Consider the following 15,750-nt stretch of genomic DNA (forward strand, 5'->3'; position numbering starts at 1 on the left):
TCGTAGTAAGGCCCCTGGCATATGATAATCATAGTGTTAACACATAGCACACATGTAGTGATAACTATTGCCATTATTTTCTCAGACTTATTTGGCACTTAAAACCGTTATCAATATCAAAGACTAAACACTCCGTGGCTAGTCACATGAAAATAATATTAATAGATGATTTTACAGTAAACTACACACTTACATGAATCTCGATTCCTAGATCTGTCACAGAATAAACTCAACAGCAGCTATATTATGGTATTAAAACATGATCAGATGACTATCGTTTAGTAACAGAACCTACCGGGTATGGGAGAAATAAACAGATCAACTGAAAAACTTCTCATCATTGTCCCCACGAAGTGTTGACGAAATTGCCTAGGCGAAGTGCTAGCCCTGTAACGAACATATGTAGACATGACAAAAAACTCCTTGAAAACACGTGCTCATAAGCGTGTGAACACTGCATGAGGCACACACACGCATCATGCTTGGCATCCTCCTCTTCCTCCCCCTCTCTCATATCTGTCTCTCTCTTTCTTCTGTCTTCTCTGCTCCTTCAGGTCTTCTCTACAAATCTCTTTGTCGTGTCTCCTACCGCTCTCACTCTCTCTCTCTCAATTGGCGCACTCTCGTCCTCTCTCATCTAGGTCAGCGTCTCTCTCTCTCTTCTCTCTCTCTCTCTCTCTCGACTCATCTCTCTCTCTCTCTCTCTATACCTAGTATACAATAAAATATATATATTATATATGTATATATGTGAGTGTACTTACTTGACACAGATCTGACCCAGCTCCCCTGGCCCCAACTCATTTCCACTTTGTCGAGTATTTCACTCCGCAAACAGATTAAGTGGCTGACAGGGACAGAGTTCGAACAGTATGAGTAACTAGAAAAGTGGCTCAAACACTAAAAATAACTTATCTTTGTATATTGTTTCGTTCTCTTTAAATAAATGCGACCAAACTCCGCGTTCACAACCGACTCAAACGCTGCAATACCCCCAGCACGTCTACCAGTCATGGCAGCTAATATAGGGCAAGAACTGCAGTAAGAGCACGAGTTATAACAGTGCCGCGGAGCGACAGCGCGCTCATGAACCACTCACGTCTACTGCGGTGACTCTTGTTGTGGAGTGTGGGATCTAAGTAAACCCTGTTAGCCCCAAAGTTGTTCATATAACGCGCCAGAAAAACAGTGGAAGGCAGGGTGGTAGTCGAGGAACCTTCATCGATAGGAATGTTTGTTGGGATCGTTAATGAAAGTTGCCACAAGATATTGCGTACGTTTAAGTGTCCAAGATTAAAGATGGAAGCTCAGCATCGTACGTAGTAGCAACAACTATTTGGCAGACAGAATAGGTAGGCACTCATGTCCATTATACCTACGGCAAGCCTACAGTGAAATAGAGAGCTGCCACCTGTAACTAATTAACGCAGGCAAAAAACTACACAGTAGTAATCAACCACCACATCACTGGCAGTGGCTACTGGCAGTTGGCGCAGTTACATGTAACGACACCGAACAGTAAACAGAATGCGCATAGGAAATAATTAACATTTAAGGAGGGCATAAACCTTCTTCAATCCAAAATTTAGGCTTTTGAAATTTCACTGTGACATTGTACCACGTCCAGGCATGTATAGATTCCTATCTAAGCAAACCGCGGGCAGTCAAATCATTCTAACAGTAAAACAAATCCATGTTTAAACCCTCCTCTTGAGGTCAAAAGGTTTATCCCGAGCACTTACTCTTCGCACATGTCCAGCAGGAAAAATACATTTCATGGTCCCTTATCAATAAGCCATAAAAAGGTAGGTCACCGGCTGAAGACAAAAAAGTTTTTCAATCGATCCGTCAGAGACATGTCCTCAGAAATGTCTAAAATCGTCGAACCCTGTGCCCCATTGACCTAATCTGACCTGTAACGGCGACTGCCAATTTCGGCACAGTGATGCTTTCCTACAATATGACTAATACACCCGGCTATTCAGCGATGGCCTAGGTCACCCGCCGTTTAGATTTGTGCCGCAATTCTGCATTTCCTCCTAAGGAGGAAATTTCCGGCTTCTTTTACACCTCTTGCTTTGACGGCTTTGACCCCAAATTCGATCATCCAACTCGTGTTTTCGATTACCCCGCCGCCACGTCCCGACTTTTCTTTGAAATGCCGTACGTCGTATGGCTGAATTTTCGTGTTTAAGATGGACTATAAATTAGTTGCACCCCAACTGTTGACCTTTAGGACCACGGACGGACGGACCGCTACAGGAATCGCACGCGTCAAACGTCTCCGCCAGAAAATCCCGGTACCCTTAACGACACGGACATTGTACGGCGGACATTGCGACTACACAGTTAAAGTGACACGCGGACCGGACAGACGGACGGAGGACGACACTCATCATAACAAAACGCGAAAAATTTATACACAAGCAAAGCATCTGAATTACTTTGTCAGATGAGCTAACAACAAAGCGATGCGTCAACGAGAGTTAGTTCTCGGCTTCGTCCGCCGTCCCACCTCACCGTTGTAGCCCGGCACCGGCATGCCGCTCACACCGTGCGGAGGGTACAGGCTGTTTCTCAGCCCCACACAGCTGGCTGTTATGGCCCACCCCGTCTCCGTCTGCCACCAGTTGTCAAGCACAGGAACGCGGAATGCCCACTTGGCCCAGTCCAACGTCTCGTGGTCGCAGTGCTCACCGGCAACAAACAGGCTTCGAAGCCTAAAGCATAGACAACGTTTCAGCAACAGACAAATAAAAGCTTTCCAGCATAAATAACAGAATATAAATTGGCAACAAACAGAATTGCAAAGCCTAAAGAATAGGAAACGTTTTAATTAGCAGCAACAAACAGAAGAAAATCCTACAACATACGCAACATAAAAATAATCAGCAACAAACAGATGAAACCTCTACAGCCTAAGCAGCATCACAGCAATCAGCAACAAACGGATGCAAAACCCTACAGCGTAAGCAACAAACCATGCAACAACTAACAACAAACAGATGCCAAAGCCTACAGTGTAAGCAACACATCAACAATCAACAACATACAGATGCAAAACCCTACAGCATAAGCAACACACCAACAACTAACAACAAACAGATGCCGAAGCCTACAACATATAGGCAACGTACCAACACGCAACGACAAACGAACGCCCACCCCTCTACGACATAGACAACACGTCGGAAAACACACGGAAATAGTGACAGGAACGGTCAGCAAAAGGTCAGCCAATGCTAACGCTCCATTAAGAGTGTTCCCAACTTTGATATCCTTAATGATTAATGATTAATGATTGATAATCCTAACCCTAACCCTAACCTAAATGACATTAAACCACAAACTAATATATGACCAATATATATATGTATATATATGTTATTATGACCATTAATGACATTAAAGTTGGGAACACTCCTAATGGAGTATCACCCCATTTCGGCGTGATATCCCACTGCCCTCGCATGCACCACGACCGCGCGCGCGCGTCGATCACTCTCACTCACTCACTCACTCACTCACTCACTTCTTCAGTGTGTATCGGCTGCCGATTTGGATCTCCGTGTCCTCTCTCCTGACGGCTCGCAGCGCCGTAGGAGCAATGAACATCGCAGCGCAGTCGTGATCGTGAATCACCCTGAAGAGGGCGCCCGAATCTGGCGTTCCTACGGGCTTGCCCTGCAGAGCGGAGTGAATCGATGTACGGCAACGTCAAACGCGCGGCGTCGATTCGGATTCGTGACGATAGGGACGAAACGATTAGGTTACTCGTCTCGTGTGGATGCTGTTGCACACGCTTTTAATTAATGAAAGTGTCAATGACACTGTAGCTCACCTTGGGTGTGATAGAAGAGGGAGAGGGGGTATATAAAGCAAGAGTATATATGGGAGAACTCCCATTTATATATAGCATATCTCCCATTATATACTCTTGATAATAATATATGCATATGTTTTGATGCGAAAATAAATGTTTCAGATCTGAAAGTCTGAAATCTTGACGAGAGATGGCGCTACGCCTAAATGATGGCCATTTTGGTTTTCGAATATAGCTCATCTATGGCGAGATGTTCATGACTCATGCAATGACCTTCACTGGCGTTAATTTGGAGGTACTGGACCTTAATTTCTTACAAATGCATGCGACGTGTCGCCGTAAATTGATGTGCGTGCAGGTGGTGAGGCAATTGTTCGGATGTAATTGTGTGCCAAATCTTCTCCTACTGCTGGCCACAACTTCTTTTTCAGTCTTTGCCTTATTAACCATTTCGTTTGCTCTCGTGAATTTTTCTGGCTACCCCGTCTTCATCCCTTATTCTCTTAGTGGTTCAGGGAACTCTTGCTGAGTGGTTTCTGTGTGATTCCAGGGAGAAAAGACACTGAAGTGGAGAGTAGAAAATTCCTGGGGAGATGACATTGGAGATAAAGGTATGTACGTAGCCATGCATGTTTGTTAGATGTATCCACCTTTATACCTTGACCTGCAATAACGACTTGCAACTACGACTTGCTGGCCACTGCTACAGACATCCCGAGCTACCTACCAACAAAGTCATTCTATGGCAGCCTACTCACGGTCACCTTAAACGCGGTAGACCCATCAAATCTTTTGTTAAAAGCTTGCTGTCAATGACACAACTAGGGAGCTGGCCAGTCATGAGCGACCGTGAAGTATGGAGTGATATCTGCTGTTCCCGACTGAAGGAAGCATCATGCCCACCTTGATCGACGTAGCAGTAGTAGTAGTGCATTGAGCATAGTTCACTGCCCATCAGGGTTACATTGTTTTAATGAAAATAGGTGACAAGTTAATTTTCAGCTTAGTTGTCATCACTGGGGGATGGTAGCGAGTGGTAAACGTGATTGAAACCATTTTGTGTTTTTATATAGGCGTCACACACGATAGTAGACATGGAATAAGAGCTAATAGTAGTAATATAGAAGTTGTAATATGGGGTAATGTAAATGTACTATATACTACAAACGTTCTCGTAATTCCACACACAAAATCGATTTCACGTATCTGTTGAGCTAAACCGTGTGAACATAACTTACAGAACTTACAGAAATTAACTAACAGAACCATTTAACATTGTCTTTGTCTTTGCGTGTGCAGGCTACCTCATCATGTCCGATGACTGGTTCTCCGACTTTGTACTAGAGGTCGTCGTTGATAAGAAGTTTGTTCCTACGGAGATACTAGAGGTGAACAAAGAGAAACCTGTGGTGTTACCGGCGTGGGACCCCATGGGCTCGCTCGCTCAGTAGCAGCATGCATGCAGCTTGCCTCGATTGGACACAGCCGAGGAGGCAGCCTTATGAAATGATGTGCTCGAATGCTCATCTCACGGTTCCGTTTCCATACAAAGATTTTGCGGCTTTTGTGGGCACCACGTACGTTGTGAATCGTATCACGCTTAATCATAATTGCAGCTGAAGGCTCGATCAAACCTAACTGACCTGAGATCCTTGTAAAAACCTAAATCTATGACAGTAATGTAAGTGTCTTTCGTTTAATAAATGTTCTCTGATCCATGTAACCTGAATGAAATGAAAATTAATTTATGTCCGACAGTATGGGTGCTTGAGTTCTTTATCTGATATGCTTGTTTGATAATAAAGTGGTTCGCATCGGCTAATAATGCAACACAAGTTATCTGTCATTTTTGTTAGTACATCAATTTTTATTTTTTATTGTATTGCTACAATAGTAGTAGTAACGTCATATTTAATATGTTCACAATTTTAGTCATAATGTTAGTTTATTCTAACTAACCGTACAAAACAGTTTTACGTCAGCAATTTCGCAACTAATATCCACCACCACGATCACCGGGAGCTATATAATTGAGTAAAAAATTAATTTGTGAAAGAAATATAAATTTCTACATAACAGAAGTTTATAGCCATAGATAGTAACTGTATACTAGTATACTAACATTACCTCACCTGTACAGGATTTTTCATCGCAGAGCAATCTCAATAACATGTTGAAATAATATAAATTGTCAGTACATGTGTCAAAAACGCACCATCAAAGAACAAATACAAAATGTTTCTATTATACTTGCATAAAGATATGGTCAATAACCACTTTCCCGGATCACAGCTGGAGCACTGCCTGTTTCGACTTCTTTGTCGGGTGATACTCCATTAGGAGTGTTCCCAACTTTAATGTCATTATAATGGTCATAATAACATATATATGGTCATGGTCATATATTAGTTTGTGGTTTAATGTCATTTAGGTTAGGGTTAGGGTTGGGGATGGGATTATCAATCATTAATCATTAATGATATCAAAGTTGGGAACACTCCTAATGGAGCGTTAGCCTGTTTGTCAGTTGACATATAACCTAGTTAACACAAATGTATACAGAATTTATAATGTGAAAACGGGGGGAAGACTGCTCACAAGTTCCTCGCCACACTGCAAGAATAACAGTCCATGTATAATCAATAACATCAGGAGTTAACAATCTATCATTAAAATATTCTATATTATAATAATCTATTATTATTCACTCCTGATAATATGTTACTACTAATGAAGGACTATCGATTAATTCAAAATTTCTCAGTTATATATCTCTGAAAACACAATAGATAGTTTTTAATCGCAGATAGAATCACATTCTCATTATCGGTGATGTTAATCATATAAATCTGAAAAATCCTAGTAAATCTCTAGAAAACACAACCCGATTAGAAATCTAACTGTCAACGACAAACCGAGCACATGTTTCGCACAAGTGCTTGGAGCATACATTGCATTTGGACATCATCAATGTCTTCATCACAAAAACAGCAGAATTTTCACAGCACCTTATATATATTTAGTTCTATCATAGACTTTCAACGTTCAAGTAAAGGCTAGTTGGTGGATGGACGGCAAGCAACTGGGTGATATAACAGTACATTCCTGCATGACCTAGCTCTAGCATCTAAAATATAATAGAGCAGAATTTTAAATTCTACAAAATAATATTCACGATCACTATTCACATGTCCATTGTACTTCCCTTGATGTATCAAAAATGTTTCATGGTAATCATTGAAAGATGATTTCTTTGCAACAATATTAATGAGCAAGTTTTGCTATATAAATATAAATAAGATATGCAGTGGTGGTTGTGATTTGTGTTAGCATTAGCAGGAAAATATAAACCTACATGTACATAATACTGGCACTCATAGGGTCTATGTCCCCCAGGGTACTGCCGGAACGTAGCCTGGGTACGGTCCGGTATACCGGAACGTACCCTGGTAACTATTTGATATGGTTAGGGTTAGGGAGTAGGCGTAGGCGACTCCCTAGACTCGTTAGTGGAGTAGGCGAGGTACGGTCTGGCATATTAGATAGTACAAGGTACCCAGGGTATGTTCCGGCAGTACCCTGGGGGCCATAGACCCTCTCAGCAATACTGGCTCAGTTTCAAAAACTAGTCTAAAACTAAAATGTTGAAAAAAGTTAAAGCTATGTGTACTATATGTGGTAAGGTTAGATTGTAAACGCATCAAACAATGAATTTCTGAAGATGAACGCAATGAAAGGCGCACTAAACTGCACAATCCTACAATGACATTAAATACAGTCGTTTTCAAAGTATTACCACAACAAAAACCTCCCCTTGAACCATGCAGCTGTTCTGGTAACTGCACTCGTGAAGGTAGTCTAGGACAGCAGGAATTTCTTATGATATATTGATTTCTTTGTTGTTAGAAAAAAGAGTAGGGCAGATTTTCTGGTTAAGTTAAGGATTACGAGTACATTTGCATTCACCACCGTTTGCATAATTCCCCTCAGAAGATAAATATGTTTTAAAAAAAAACGAGATTTCTGCAGCATCTGCGATTTTGTATCTGCAACTTGTATGCTTGTGTTTCGTTTATCGTAGTGCTCCAGGGGTTTACACTTCTGGTATGACAGCATCCTGAGCATAGCCAATTCTCTGAAGAGCGTCTCTGATGGCAGGGTAGACTGAAGCATCCTCAATTGTCACAGGAATCTGAAGGAATGTCGATTATTGTTAAAACAGGGCTGAATGATCTTCAAAAGCATTCATTAATTTACGATGATTAATTAGATATAAAATTGAAGAAAGATTAATATATGACCATTGTACGTGTTGAATTTGGAATTTCTATTCAGGCTTCTACTTAAAAATAATCACACAATACTCAATTTCTAGCATCGTTATCAGAAATTTATTTTACACTCGAATTCGAACATGCACTGTACCTTGAATGGTTTCGACTCTGCCAAAGCCACTACTGTGGACCGTGCTATCTTGCCTGACCGCGTCTTTGGGAGTTTTGGAACAACAACTGCAAGCTTGAACGCAGCCACAGGTCCAATACGGCCTCTCACAACCTGAATAACCTCATTCACAACCTTCTCCTCAGAATAGCCTTCCGATTCTTCAACACCTGTCAACGGTAAATAGGCAGGAAGTTACTACTAGTGCTGCTGTTCTGCTGCTCTGAGTATTTATGCACTTCTGCCATTACGATCACAGCTGGCATTGAATTGTCCACGCAATGTCAGCAAAGATGTAGAAAACAAAATAGCAAGCAATGTCAGCAATGATGTAGAAAACAAATAGCACGCAACGTCAGCAAAGATGTAGAAAACAAAAGAGCATGCAACGTCAAATTGCAGCGAGAATGTTACCCCGTGAATTTCTCACCATCGAGTGAATTATCGTTCGATAACATTGTTGTAACAACATTTTTGCAATAACTCACATTGTTGCTCTCTGACGATAGACAATACTCACCGTGCTTCAGCACCAACAGGCCCAATGGCACAGTGCCCTTCAGCTCGTCTGGCACCCCAAGGACAGCACACTCCACCAGGTCGTTGTGTTCCAAGATGGCCTGAAATACAATTAACCACTCACTGAAATCAGCTCGAAAACCAAGGTTCCATGCTGTGCGTTTCTACAGGAAGTTGTGCAGCTCACAGATATCGAGATAAGCATCACGTCAGCAGCTGCATATACGCGAAAGAACACATCAATATCGCCCGTAAGGTCTATGTCTCCCTGGGTACTGCCGGAACGTACCCTGGTACTATCTAATATGCCGGACCGTAGCTCGCCTACTCCACTACACTCGCCTATACTCCCTAACCCTAACCCTAACCATATCAGATAGTTACATGTACTTCCGGGCTTACCTGGACCCATACCAGCATCACCAGCCATGAGTACGTTCGGTTATACCAGACCGCTACCCAAGGCGTTCGGCCATGTAACCCCAGAGAGACAGACCTTATCTGCATCAATATCTGACTATGACAACGATTGCGTACACTTACCTCTTCGAGTGACCCTCCTGAAATCCTGTGACCGGCAACGTTGATGACGTCGTCAGCACGTGACATAACGGAAATATAGCCATTGGGTACCTATTGCTGATCAGTTGTTATTCTAGTAGCCTCTGCATTGTAATAGTATGTTACAACCATAGCCCACATGTTAGTGATAACTATTGCCATTATTTTCTCAGACTTATTTGGCTTAAACGTTTATATATCAACTAACTGTGCTAGTCACAATGTAATATTAATAGATGATTTTACAGTAAACTACACACTTACATAACTCGATTAATACTCAGCACACTTAATTTATGTAATAAAAACAATATACAAGATGAACTACGTTTAGTAAACAGAACCTACCGGATATTGGGAGAAGTACAGATCCTGAAACTTCTCATCATTGTCCCAAAGTGTTGACAGATTGCCAGGTGGAGAGTGTAGCTGCACCGGCAATGTAGAACCCAAGGAAACACCTGAAAAACACGGCTCAGCGTGTGAACTGAATTAGCACACACAGGATTGTTCATTCTCTATCCTATCCATCTCTTATCTGGTCCTCTCTCTTTTTATGTACGTGCTACGTCTCGCTTCTTCTACACTTTCCTTTGTCTGTTCTATCCGCTCTCCCTTTACCTTACATCCTCCTCTCTTCTCTCTTCTCTCTCTCTCTTCTTTCTCTCTCTTTCTCTTATAATATATAATAATATAGATTATATGGTTATTATGTTGAGTGTACTATATTGGACACAATCTACCAGTCCCCTGCCCAATCATTTTCACTTTGTCTAGTATGTACACTGGCTAAACAAGTTTTTTTGTTGACAACAATTCGGGGGGATAGAACTTAGAAAGGTTGCTCTAACATAAAATCACACTTAGAAGTGTCCTTAAAATAATGCAACAAATCGCCGTTCACACTCAGGCTGCAACCAGCACTTCACATCTTGACAGCTAAAATTAGCATAATCAGGTTGAGGAGCCACGAGTGGGTTAAACATCCGACGGCACGCTCATCTTACGTTACTGCGGGTAGACTATGTGTGGCTTGATTGCGTGGATCTAAGGTAAACCCTGTGTAGTCCAAAAATGTGTTTTCATATACGCGCAAAACAGAAAAGGGGGGAAGGCACAGGGAGGCGTTCAGTAAACTTCTCTAAGAATGTTTGTGGGCATCGTGATGAAAGTTGCACAGGATCATTGGTACCGTTTAAGTGTCTCAAGATAAGATGGGGAGCTCCATCTTACTGAGTAAAGGCAAAACTATTTTGCACAGACGAATTACTCATAAGCACACTTCAATCTTTTACTACGCAGAGTACAGGCTGAAAATAGAGAGCTGCACCTGTAACTAAATTAGCAGGCAAAACTACCACAGTGTATCAAAACCACATGCACTGCAGTGGCTACTGGCAGTGTGCGCAGTACATGTAACACCACCGACAGTACAGTATGGTCATAGAAATTTATACGATTTAAGGAGATAAACTTACTTCAACCAAATGTTAGCTTGAAATCACTGTGAATGTAGCCACGTCAAGGCAATGTATAGATTCTATAGCAGAACCGCACTCAATCATTGTAACAGTACAATCAAAATCCATGTTTACCATCTTTGAGGGTTTAAAAGGTTATCCGAACTTTACTTCTTCCAGGTCAGCGGAAATACATTTATTGCTCATTTCAATAAGACAATACAAAAAGTAAGTCCACCGTCTAAAAACAAAAAGTTTTTCAACGATCGATCTGACCATGCTCCTCAGAAATGTCTAAATCTGCCCTTGTGCCATTGCACCTTTGACTGTAACCTCCATTTATCGCCACAGTGATGTTTTCCTACCTATGCCCAACACCGGAACTATTCCCCCCCAAAACGGGAAAAAAAAAAAAAAGCCCTAACGTGAGCCGTTTAGATTTTGTGCCGGCAATCTGCACTTCCCTCCTTAAGAGGAAATGATTCCCTTCTTTAACTCTGACTTACTTGAGGGGGGGGAGGGGGGGCCCACTAACTTCGTACATCAACTCGTTTTCGAGTACCCCCACGTCCGATTTCGAAGTCCGTACGTCGAGCCGTTTTAATTTGTGCCCACTGTTGACGGACCAACTACGGGACGCACGGCACGCAGGACGCCAACGACGAGAACAGATCGACGACCAATGCCGATTCTACAAAGCGATTGACTTTGTAAAGATACTAACAACAAAGCGATGCTCAACGAGAGTTACGATGCTCGTTCGTCCGCCGTCCCACCTCCCAGTGTGTAGACCACGGCATGACTCGCTCCACAACGCTGAGGTACAGGCTGTTTTTCGCGCATCACAGCTGGCTGTTATGCCACCCCATTCTCCGTCTGCCACCATTGTCAAGCACAGTGACGCGAATGGCCACTTGCCCAGATCCAACTTCTGTGGTTCGCAGTGTCACACCGGCAAAAAAAAGGCTTTTTCACGAATGCTAAGCATAGACAACTTTTACAGGCCAACAGTATAAAATGCTCCAGCATAATAACAGAATATAAATTGCAAACAAACAGAATTTGCAAAGCTAAAAGAATAGGCAACGTTTTATTTAGAGGCAACAAACAGATAGAAAATCCTACAACTTACGCAACATAAATAAATCCCCAGCAAAAACAATGAAACCTACAGCTATGCAGCATCACAAACAATCAAACTCAAACGGATGACCAAACTACAGCGTAAGCACAAAACCATGCAAAACTAACAACAAACAGATGCAAGACCTTACAATTAAAGCAACACATCAATCAACAGTCAAGGGGGGGGTGCAAACCCTCGCATAAGCAAACCACCAAACAACTACAACTAAACAGATGCGAGCTACAAACATATAGGCCAGCTACAACACGCAACACAAACCCCCCCCTCCACGACTAAATAGACAAACACTCGTAAAAACACAATAGTGACAGAACTTCAGGCAAAGGCCAGCAAGGATAACGCTCCATTAGAGTGTCAACTTTGATATCCCTAATGATTACATTGATTTAATTAATGGAGAAGCTAACCCCTAACCGAACTAATGACATTTAAACACAAACAGTATATATGACATATATATATAGTATATATAATTTTTTTTTTTTATTTTTTTTTTTTCTTTTTTTTTTTTCTTTTTTTATTTGTTTTTTTTTTTTTTTTTTTATTATGACCATTAATGTACATTAAAGTATGGGAACACTCTGGAATAAGTATTACCATTTCGGCGTGATATCCCACTCCTCGCATGCCACACGACGCTGCGTACCCGAGACGTCGATACTCTCATTCACTTCACTTCATAACTCATTCACCATTCTTTCAGTAGTTTATCGGGCTGCGATTTGGATCTTCATGTTCCTCTTCTTCCTGACGCTCGCACGCCGTAGGAGCCAGATGACATCGCAGGCGCAGTCGTGATCTGAATCACCCTGAAAGGGCGCTAACGATTGCGTTTCCTACGTTGCCCTGCTAGAGCGGAGTAGAACATGTACAGCAACGTTCAAAGCGCGCGTCGATTCGGATTGTCGTGACTATAGACGAAAGATTTAGGGCGGGGGGGCGGAGGAGCGCACCTCGTTAGTTGGATGCTTTTGCACACCGCTTTAATTAATGAAAGTGGGTCAATGACATGGTATCACCCTTGGGTGGTGATAAAGAGGATGAGGTATATAAAGCAAGACGTATATTGGGAGAACTCCTTTATATTAGAAATCTCCATCTATATACTCTTGATAAATAATCATATGCATATGTTTTGATTGCAAAATAAAATGTTTTCAGATCTTGAAAGTTCTGAAATCTTGACGAGAGATGGCGCTACGCCTAATATGGCCATTGGTTTTCTAATATTGCGCAATAAAACAATAAACATATTCCAGTGAAATTACTAGTAATCGAATAGGTATATTATTGTTAAGAGTTGTTGACCAGGTTATGACTGAAATTAAAACGTAAATAGACGTTGTCTTCTTCCATAGGAGTAAGCAACTTGTTTGGCGTAAGCCTTAACATTAATTTCCAAAATTACAAAAGCGCAATGATTCAGATGCATTGTCAATTGCCAAAAAGTGGGCGTGGCTAGCGAAATATGGGTTCACTGCGCAGTGCACCTCCAAATAGGAAGTTCAACATTGCTCTCCCATTTAAGGGAGTTAACTGTATTCAATTTGAACATGTGGGTCAAACGGTTCTTGAGTTATCGTTGACGGCGTAGGCACCGACACTGAATGCGTATTAGTTGAAATTGCCAAATCTACCTATATGCATTAATTTTACAAAAATATCCAATACCATGTGATATGTTTGGGCCCAGTCTATATATTCTTCCCATCCAGAATTGAGCAAAAAATCATTGAACCTGAATTTACTTGGTGTCCCATTTCCATTTTTCAAAAAAATGGGTGGCTCCAAAGAAAGCTACGATCGAACTGGGGGCCTCCAAAATAGGACGTTCAAACTCTCCATAGGAGTAACAAACTGCATGCAATTTGAAATGGTGGAGTCAAACGATTCTTGATTATCTACCGTAGGCAGAACACTGAAATGCAGTGAAACTGTGTCGTCTTAAACGGATGCAGATTGCAACTTACCTCGTAAATTACCGTTGTGTTACCAGCCAGCAGAGGAGCGTAGCAAATGTACGAATGGCCGACAACCCAGCCCAAGTCCGAGTTTGCCCACCACACTTCATGAGGCTTGATTCCATACAGCGCTTCCATGCTCCAGTTTAGCACAACAGCGTGGTCACCACTTGGCCTTACCACAGCCTAAACGACGAGCAACGATGGCGTACGCTACAGTTTTGTGCTCATGCGCACGCAAAGTCACGAATCGACAACGTAATCTTGCACTCTTGCTACCAACTACGCAACAGGAGCAAACATTTTACCTACGAGTATTATTAACAGGGTGTACGTTATCCAGACCGGTGCTACTCTGTGGACAGTTTTTAACAAAGATGAACATAGATTGGAATTTTAATAGAAGCTACTTCAACCTCCTATGCTCTGCTGTGAACAGAAACGACATTACCATGTACAGCATGCATGTTCTGGTTCTTTCCACATGTATAGAGACTGGCAACACAGGTATTCGACGAATATCGATTAAGAACATCAGATGTTGTAGAAGATCGCAGGATCACACCTTCGGTGTTCCTGTGGTTCCAGACGTATACAGGATGTAGATGGGATCGGTGGCAAGAACAGGAATGCAATCGTGGTGCCGCGCCTTCTCCATCTCCTCTTCCCAGGAGAGGTCGCGTCCGGGTATCAGCGGGGCGTCCTCCTGAAATTCACGAACAATGTTTCGCGCACAATGCAAGAGAGTTCATTCGTATCAGTGGAAATGCAAAAGACGAATGCGACTCGGTCGCGGTGCTCTCGTGCGTGAGCAGCCAGTATAAATAAATCAGATTTAAAACAGGAATACTTGCAGCTGGAAATGTTAATGCTTGCACACACCCTACATGAGGTACACCTACTCACCATCTCTGGCCTGTTGAAGATAATGCACTTGTCGGGCTTGTGGTCTGAGATTTCTATGGCCTCGTCGACTATCGACTTATAATTGACAATTCTACTTGGTTCCACGCCACAGTTTGCTGATACTACAACTACCGCCTGCATCGATGGAAAAAATAAACATCTGTGACATTCGTATTCCTGTCCATGTATTCCATTCGTATTCCTGTCCACTAATATATCGAGCAAATCGTATTACTGACACATTTAAATACAAAAAACTGTTAATCAGAGACCACAAATGAACCTTATAGACAAAATAGCCAGGAACCAAATGTATGAATGTGAATTGTTTGCCATGTCGATTTCACGTGTTAAGTTTAATGCTCTATTCGAGTTTTTAGTGATAATATATCTATAACCACGCAACCGCAGAATAAGTAATACAAAATTACCCCTAATTCGAGCACAATTAAACGCTTGAATAAAAAAACTATACCAAAATATACGAACGAAATAAATAAAATTTTATAATATATAATATCTTTATTATAAACTTAATTTTACAATTAAAATTAACCGAGAGATCGTATGTGAGGCTGTGTGTTCCCCTGATCGGTGGTATACATGACCGTAGCACAGCTGCACGGTCGACACTCGAGCATACCTTCGCGTGGTTCAAGCGCACAGCAACCTCACGAGCAGCGAAGCCGCCAAACACGAGCGAATGAATGGCGCCGATGCGAGCGCACGCCAGCATCGTGATGACGGCTTCAGGAATCATGGGCATGTAGATGAGCACTCTGTCTCCCTTCTGCACGCCGTGCTTGACCAGCACGCCGGCCAGGCGCGCCACCTGTTGGGCACGATCGGAAACTTTAGACACGTGTCAATATAGGAGGCGTATAACAGTAAGCGTCCGCGATTGTTCACCGTTGCACTACTTCGTCTCTA

At 42.1% G+C, this 15,750-nt stretch overlaps 3 protein-coding genes across 3 annotated transcripts in view; 1 reads left to right on the forward strand and 2 right to left on the reverse strand.

Annotated features, from left to right (window-relative positions):
- Positions 1-5,662, forward strand: part of LOC106813745 (bleomycin hydrolase-like) — a 16,838-nt gene extending 11,176 nt beyond the window's left edge. The window contains exons 11-13 of the mRNA XM_014817963.1: positions 4,064-4,118; positions 4,374-4,434; positions 5,123-5,662. Of these exons, the coding sequence (XP_014673449.1) occupies positions 4,064-4,118; positions 4,374-4,434; positions 5,123-5,274 (268 nt within the window). The 3' untranslated portion in view covers positions 5,275-5,662. The remainder of the gene's footprint in view (positions 1-4,063; positions 4,119-4,373; positions 4,435-5,122) is intronic.
- Positions 346-15,750, reverse strand: part of LOC106813744 (acyl-CoA synthetase short-chain family member 3, mitochondrial-like) — a 19,940-nt gene continuing 4,535 nt past the window's right edge. Inside the window, exons 5-12 of the mRNA XM_014817962.1 lie at positions 15,464-15,652; positions 14,821-14,955; positions 14,480-14,620; positions 13,924-14,100; positions 3,533-3,684; positions 2,521-2,720; positions 765-826; positions 346-386 (exon numbers count right to left, since the gene is read on the reverse strand). Coding sequence (XP_014673448.1) covers positions 801-826; positions 2,521-2,720; positions 3,533-3,684; positions 13,924-14,100; positions 14,480-14,620; positions 14,821-14,955; positions 15,464-15,652 — 1,020 coding nt within the window. The 3' untranslated portion in view covers positions 346-386; positions 765-800. The remainder of the gene's footprint in view (positions 387-764; positions 827-2,520; positions 2,721-3,532; positions 3,685-13,923; positions 14,101-14,479; positions 14,621-14,820; positions 14,956-15,463; positions 15,653-15,750) is intronic.
- On the reverse strand, positions 7,357-9,775 carry LOC106813746 (acyl-CoA synthetase short-chain family member 3, mitochondrial-like). Its single transcript, XM_014817965.1, has 5 exons — positions 9,695-9,775; positions 9,329-9,449; positions 8,787-8,886; positions 8,249-8,436; positions 7,357-8,015 (listed from the first exon to the last, which is right to left on the reverse strand). The coding sequence occupies exons 2-5, from the start codon at positions 9,392-9,394 to the stop codon at positions 7,917-7,919; spliced, it is 453 nt and encodes a 150-aa protein (XP_014673451.1). The 5' UTR covers positions 9,395-9,449; positions 9,695-9,775; the 3' UTR covers positions 7,357-7,916.

This window comes from Priapulus caudatus, unplaced genomic scaffold (assembly GCF_000485595.1).
Source record: "Priapulus caudatus unplaced genomic scaffold, Priapulus_caudatus-5.0.1 Scaffold818, whole genome shotgun sequence".
Lineage (NCBI taxonomy): Eukaryota > Metazoa > Priapulida > Priapulimorpha > Priapulimorphida > Priapulidae > Priapulus > Priapulus caudatus.